Source organism: Abramis brama (assembly GCF_963993115.1).
Source record: "Abramis brama genome assembly, chromosome: 15".
NCBI classification, from domain to species: Eukaryota; Metazoa; Chordata; class Actinopteri; order Cypriniformes; family Leuciscidae; genus Abramis; species Abramis brama.
Window position 1 is genome coordinate 10,729,173 of NC_139977.1, and position 7,603 is coordinate 10,736,775.

Below are 7,603 nucleotides of genomic sequence, written 5' to 3' on the forward strand. Positions count from 1 at the left end.
AAAGGGAAAAAAATTGAAATCAAGCATTTTCACAATGCAGCAATCACCACATTGATTACGAAAGAATACAAACAGCCTAGCAAAAATGAATGCGGTTTGTTAAATAAATGCCGGAAATCCCACATGTGCCTGCACAACAACAGCAGCAGGAAGTACCGTGGCCAACATGGTGATGCTTGAAAATGTTGACAAATCCCATTCGCAGGTCATTACAAACAAGGTGCTATCATCAATCTGAGGAGCACTTCAGGAGGATGGATTTAATATATATATATATTTTTAAATCATTATTCATACAGAGATTCAGAATATGTAAAAAAGAGAATAGTACTGCTGACATGACATTAAAGGCAGTTTCTCAGTGTACCCGCATGGTAATGTATTAAAAGCTGTGAGAGACAACTTTCTCCAATGGAAACAACAGACATCTTTCTAAAAATTGCAACTCCTCAGGCAACAACTTACTTTGGAGGAACAATTTGAGAATACTTTGAAGCTTTTCCACCCCCAAAGTTCAGACTCCTTCCCGAGAAAGGAACTGGCACAGAATCCAGAAAGAGATGCCAGGTATTGTTTTCCAGTTTATGAAACAACATTTTGTACAGCTGAGCAGCATTGTGTAGCTACAATACGGAGCAACCGCTGTCATTTCGCTATGTCGCACTTCTGTGTTTTACCCTGTTTCACAAAGTCAGGGTTTGAAACGTCATTTGTATTATATCAGTGAGACGCAGATGAGAGAGGACGTGAGGGGCGAGGTGTTGGTGGGCTACAGACAGCTCCTGGGAGCCATGGCAACAGCGTTCACATAATAGCTGCTGCTCTGCATCAGCCGAAGATGCCACGGAGAGCAAAGAGGACGAGAGAGAGAAACGAGTGTGATGGATCTGCAAATTAACCCCTGAACAAAGCTGATTCAACCGATTCTGCCCCCAAAAGACAGCAATCGAAACGCCTCTGGCAGTTCTTCAGACCACATATGACTCAGCATTGTGAGGTCTATTTTTGTGGGCTCATACCGCTGTGCTTCGACCCAAAAGGGGAAAGGCGGTGGGCAAACCATAGTGTTGATCCAGACTGCGGAGTCCCCGCAAGCCCAAGTCTGTGTGAGTCCGGCCCTCGCGAGGCATGGTGGTGATGGCAGAGGCCTGGGGCTCGACTGGCAGGTTGTTGTGGTTGAGGTCCATGGTGGACAGGAGGTGCCCCAGCGAGTCCCAGCGTCTGGCCGAAGGTAGGCGTATGAGGGACGAGTAGCCACGTTCGGGAAACACGGTCACGGGGGCCATCTTGCTGGTCTCAGACTCTTGGTGCTCCCTGGAGGACCTGGTTGTTGGTTTGGTGTAAGTTCCTCCCCTGGGGTCCGACAGAACTTCACTGTAAGGGGGCGGTGGGTCCTCCATCAATACGGCCTCTTCGTAGCATGGAGGTTTTCCAAAGACATCTGTGTCTGCTGAGAAAAGCCAAATGGTTCAGCAAGGAACAGAAAGAACACTGCAAGCTGCACCAAACATGCAAGGTTTTAGTTGCTTATAATCACTGTTGTCTCATGACCCCAAGATATTGTGGACCTGAAGTCAGCCCAGACATCATTAAACATACATAATCACATGATTTATCAGATTAAAAAAAAACAACAACTCTGCACTAAGTTATCAGATGACATTAAACAACATAAATGAGGGCTTGGTATATTTTATCAGGGGAGGGTAAAAGAACTGAAGCTTTTATCATTTCCTTTTATCATTTCTTTTTATCATTTTTATCATTTACCATAGATTTTCTTTTGTAAAAAGAAGTTATAACCAGCATATTGAGGTCAGAGATAAGACTGTTTGCTGTTTGACAAGGCAGTGTTTTCCCCCTATCATTTGTGCTTTTACTAGAATGGAAGATGAAAGCTAACTGGAAAAAGTCATAGAGGCTAGCAGTGCTAAGAGGCAGCACTTATTAGTTATCATGTGTTCTGATATAGGATTGCAGCAAATGGAGGCAGTGTTTCTTAAACTGCACTTTTAACCCAAATTGTTGATAAAAGCAATTTTTTTTCATTTTCTCAAGACAATGTCAGTGGTGCTTGCCCATCCAAGGAGTGGTTGCAAGGGGAATGCTAGGGTGTTCTGGGTGGCTGTAAAAGTCTAAAAGCTGGAAGGCATTACATGATTTTTGCCCCTATTTGCAGTTTAGACACAAGTCAGAGCCAGTTGGCATATTTTTGTATGTTAAAGTTAAAAGATTTTGCAGAAAATCACGTAGTATGATGGACATGGACTGTGATTTTTTTCTTTTTTCTTTTTTGCTTCAGACTATGAATCCGTACAGATGGAGGAGATCAAACATTTGATATTTTAAAGGGTCAGTTCACCCAAAAATTATGTCATTAATTACTCACGTTCATGTCGTTCCAAACCCGTAAGATATTCATTCATCTTTGGAACTCAAATGAAAATAATGAAATCTGAGAGCTTTCTGTTCCTCCATTGACAGTCTACGCAACTGCCACTTTCAAGCCCCAGAAAGGTAGTAAAGACATCTTAGTAAAGACAAAGTAATCCATGTTACTCCAGTTTTACCTAAATTAACCTCAATTTTATGAGTGAGTGCTTTGTTTGTGCAAAAAAACATAATTTACCACTTTATTTACAAAATATGAATCCCCAACCCACGTTCATGTAACAATGTCCACTCTCACACTTACATATAATTAGATAGAGTAAAGGTGCGTATTTGGCGTGCTGTCCGGGGGAGGGCTCCAAGAGTACTCCTCCCGTGGTAGGAATAGTTAGAACTAAAAGTGTGGAGAAGGGGTGGTGGAGGGATGCTGATAAACTGTCAACGAACAGAGGTAAGTCTGCTGTATATATACCTCTTATCGTTAATTGGATTGATTAACTGAATGCTCTCCACTCGTGTTAATTATGTTAATTATCTGAACATGCTCCTCTTGAACTTTGTTAATAAAACATCATGCATTGTGGTGCTCTTGTGAACGCTCGTTGGAGATAAATATTTTCCAAATAAAGTGGTAAATTATGTTTTTGGGGGTTTTTTTGCGCAAAAAGAATTCATAAAATTGAGGTTAAACCACTTGGGTAACATGGATTTCTTTTATGATGTCTTTACTACCTTTCTGGGGCTTGAAAGTGGTAGTTGCGTAGTTGTCAATGGAGGGACAGAAAGCTCTCAGATTTCATTAAAAATTATACAATTTTAATAGTTGTGTATTGTATTCCAGCCTTAGGTCTCAATCATATTGATACCTAGATATGGCCATCCATCTATCTATTCTTCAAACAGCTTGTCCTATGTAGGGTCGCAAGTAGATATGGCCAGTCCAGGCTAGCTGAAAGATTTAAAATAACATTCATGTCTATGTATTTACTAAAGAAATAGTTGTGTTTGTCTTAGCAAGCACCATTAAATAGTTCATATGGTAGGTCAATTCCAGACACCCTATAGTTTCAGGTCTGCTCACATCATCATCTAAAACTGTATTTTTCTTCAATTCATCTAGCAGAATTTAGTATTAAACTGTAGAAGAGGTCTGTTATGAAGGGGTCAGGCACATGTCAATGATTATACACCCCCACCCCTCAACACCCTGGTGAAGCTATTCAAGGACAGTGTTACGGCCGAGAAGTCATTTGATGGTGACTCTAGCTTGAAACTTATACTTCTCATTAAATACAATCTTTGGGGAAAGTTTCCTTGATTAAAATCTTGTTTAAAGCCTACTGCACACCACTCTACACTGCCCACCTGTGGTGTTGCTACACAAAAGCTGTATTTCACAAGCTACAAGTAGCATACAATGATGCTCTTAGGATTCTTTTGAAAGTCCCTCGCTGGACCAGTGCCAGCCAGTTGTTTGTGCAGAATGATGTGACCACACTAAATGCTGTAATAAGAAATGTTGTTTATAAATTTATGATGAGACTCATGGACTCGCAAAATGAAATTATAATTGTTTTTATATGGCCTGACCAGAGCAGTACTAGGTACAGCTCGCTGCTTTGGAGGCACTGGCGAAATTGTTTATATGGATTATAGTAATCCTTAGTTTTTATTTGTTTGTCTGTCTCTTTTACATGTTTTTTTTATGGACCTTTTTGAGTCTGAAATAAATAAAGAATAAAATCTTTTAAAAATAAATAAATTCAAAGACCATTTTCTCATTTGGTGCTCAATGCGTCACAGGGGACATGAGTCTTTTGTTGTAAAGTGATACAAAGTCCCTTTAAAGAGCAGAATTCTTTCCGTCTCTTACTCTTTTATGAGCTGACTTATTACTCAGGCCCTGTTTCAATGTGTGGTCATCCATCCTGTGTGTTTGGCACAGGTTTAAAGGGACATTCTTTGCCCATGGCTTGGGATCCACCATCTCTGGCAGCCAAAGCACATGATTATCCCGGCTCTAGCTGCTGTTAGCTCAGTGCTGTACTCGTCTGCCTACACAACACCCCCACAAGACTCACTGTTACCATGTCATACATGAAAGAATGCAGCTCGTGCTGCCAACACTGTGTGAGGAGTCAAGGTTTTCAGTTGTACAGCCCTTAGGAGATGGCCAATCTTTGTTGATTGGTAAACAGTGTTAAAACACAACATGCTTAATGTGTTAATAAAAGGTAATAAAGGAGTAGCGTCCTCTGCTTGGTTATTGGATTATGCAGATTGCTATTTGAAAGATGATACTTCTAATTGGAAATGGTAAGATCATCAAGACAATTACTGCCACTGTCTTGACAACCCTGCTGAAAAATCCAGCGTAATATTTTTCATCATTTCATGTCTGTTCAGGCTGGTTTATGATGATATAGTACTGGTCTAGCAGGTGGACCAGTATAATCATGCTGTTTTCAAGGAAAACGGAGCTGGTGTAGCCACCAGCATTCCAGCTTCCCATGCAAAACATGCCTTGTGCAGGTGACCAGCAATGCTGTGTTTTTCAGCAGGGAAGTTTAAAAAGTTGTTTGGTTTGAAAGTTGTGAAGGTATTGTGTACTTTAAATGCTTCAAAGTCTAGCTTATATAGCATTAGTGTTGAAGTGGAAGTCTATAGGAATTTTATAGGAAATGTCTGATTAGTAAGAGACAGAGCACCAAGTCAGGCTAAAGGACTGTGCTGAGTTTAGTGGATGCAGTTTAGAACATCTAGGAGGGGTAAGAGTCAGAAAGGTGAAAGGTGTTTAACATACCTGTAACCTCGAAACTTGTTAAAATCAATAAAAATACATAATATATTCTCATATATTAATAACTAAGAGATATTAAACATTAGAAGGAAAGGGTGAAAGAATGATTTGAAAATTGACCAAGGTCACATTAAATTATATGAAGTGGTATTTGCAACTAACCAGATAGCTGGAGAAGGACATTTCGAAACATTTCGTCATTTCAAAGGTCTAGTCCTTTTTTGAGTTTTATTTTGCTAATATTCTGTTAAGAGTTGTTAAAAGACTTGGTCTAAAAGTCTCAAATTTTGATTTCATTGGGATTTTTAAGTCATGGCCCTTTGTAAAGAAACGATTTTCTTCCAACAATGTGGGTGGGTGGAGGAATGTAGAAGCGTCTACATGCCTCCTCAATCAAAATAGTCCCCATAGCCCTGATTGCAGACAAAACTGCATTGGATGATTGAGCTTGTTTGAACATCCTACCTTCAGAGACAGTCCAGTTTGCTTGAGGGAGAGTGTGTGTAACAGGCAGCTGTGGAGACATCATTTGAAGTGGAAGGCAGAACTGAGGGGGTTCTCTAGGAGGGTATCCTCCTCCGGTGCAGTCCAAAGGCTCCATCTCCAGCGCCCGCAGGCACTGTTCCCTCAGTCTCTCTTCACGCCGCTGCTTCAACTTGCGCTGGGCGAAGCTGCAAAAGCAGCAAAGCATGACAATGAGAGCCCAGATCAGCCAGAAGCCGGCAAAGCATGCCAAAAATGTATAGGTCCCCTGCGACATCACCATGATGATCACCTTGATAAAGTTTGTGCCCTCCAGGATCCAGTGGGAAGATTTAAAGTCTTAAGGAGACCTGCTGGTTTAGTCGTACAGTTCACGCACCAAGTCTCAAAGCACACGAACAGACCATAGCTATCATATGTCTATGAATCCTGTTGTTTAAAACCATTAGGAGTCTATCCAAGTGTTTGCTGAGCTCATTTTCTCAAAGTTAACCGACGGAAAGGTTTCCCACTGACCGGAGGTCAAAAAAAGTGACCTGATTTCACTTGAAGCACATTCCACGAAGACGCAAGATGTCCGATATATTGCAAAAGAGAAACTGTAGGGGCACGTTCCGAAGGTCCTCCAGGGGCCCTTTCCCAAGAAGAAATGAAAATCTGCAGATGCTCTTTTCCTGACAGCTGGTGCAATGAGGGAATGCTAACGTCTCACAGTGCCTGGGTCTCCTCCTGTGTTGTGATCTGAGCTGAGCAGATCAGGGCTCTTTAGATCTCCAGAGGACACCAGCAGTCACGCTGCTCAACAAAGGGAAAGAACATAGAAGGGGGCAACCGTCATAAGTTATGAACTTGTCATATTTTCAAAACACAGACCCTTAATATTTCACACACAATGGCCCATTTCTTAATTAACCTCAGCTGTTCAAGCACAACTCACACAATGACTTTAGGGGGTAAGTATCAATTTCATACATTGAGAGAGTGGTAGTACACATAGTTTTACAGAAAGATTGTAAAGAAATGGTGTCAACAGAGTAAGTTTTCATTCACTAATGTATTTTGAACATTAATGATGGCTTTCAACATGGCACCCCTTCAGCTGTTAATGACAGCTCTCGACTGCCGACAAATAAAAATGCCATTTTATAACTAAGATTGAGACAACTTATGTAACCAGTTCTGAGATGATCTAGTAAAAGCTTTATTTCCTACACACATTCAAATCTCTATCCGAGATCTTGCTGACCTTGAGGAAGCAGAATAATTATTTGTCCTGTGTCATTATCACTTATGGCATCTGATGTTCCCATCTGAATATGGTCATCCATTTCCGATTGCTTAAACACACTGCCTTAAAAAACGAATTCAGCAATGTCATCTTTTGGAGGACATGACCTATAGATTACCTGTGGAACTACCAGAGCTGCTTTACACTGGGGACAATTCCAGGCTAATATTGGTCAATAAATAATGGTTCCCCCAATTCTGATCAAGTGGTTACATTCGGTTTTGTTTAACATACATTGATAGTCATTCAGTTTATAGGAACGGTCAGAGAACACTGGCTCTCATTATATGAATGAGAAGGAAGCTGTCATCACCTCTTACTTAACTTAGGAAGAAATATGACTTTGCTGATGCCCCCTATTAACAAATTGTCATTGATATAAAGCATATTATTGCATACGTTTCATAAAAATAAAAAATAAAAATCTGTTATCACATAACTAAGAAATGTTTTTACAAATAAAATAAGGTCTGTGTTGTTTTTTCTATAATTACAACACAGTTTTCAGTGTTTGGTAAGCTATAACATGTCCATGCCCAGTCATCACAATAAATGAATAAAGCCATAAATAAACACTCGTTTAATATAGCAGTGATGATATGCAGCCTTTCGGGTGGGTGATATTTGTGGAGAAATGTGCG

At 40.4% G+C, this 7,603-nt stretch overlaps 1 protein-coding gene across 2 annotated transcripts; it reads right to left on the reverse strand.

Moving 5' to 3' along the window:
- Nucleotides 1-236: 236 nt before the first annotated feature.
- Nucleotides 237-6,093, reverse strand: prr7 (proline rich 7 (synaptic)). 2 transcript variants are annotated; one of them, XM_084136364.1, is made up of 2 exons: nt 5,657-6,093; nt 237-1,450 (listed from the first exon to the last, which is right to left on the reverse strand). In XM_084136364.1, exons 1-2 carry the CDS (start codon nt 5,955-5,957, stop codon nt 1,014-1,016), a joined length of 738 nt encoding a protein of 245 aa, XP_083992490.1. In that variant the 5' UTR covers nt 5,958-6,093; the 3' UTR covers nt 237-1,013. The 2 variants fall into 2 exon arrangements, with proteins under 2 accessions (XP_083992490.1, XP_083992491.1); XM_084136365.1 differs by having other exon boundaries at nt 248-1,447.
- Between the last annotated feature and the right edge of the window lie 1,510 nt (nt 6,094-7,603).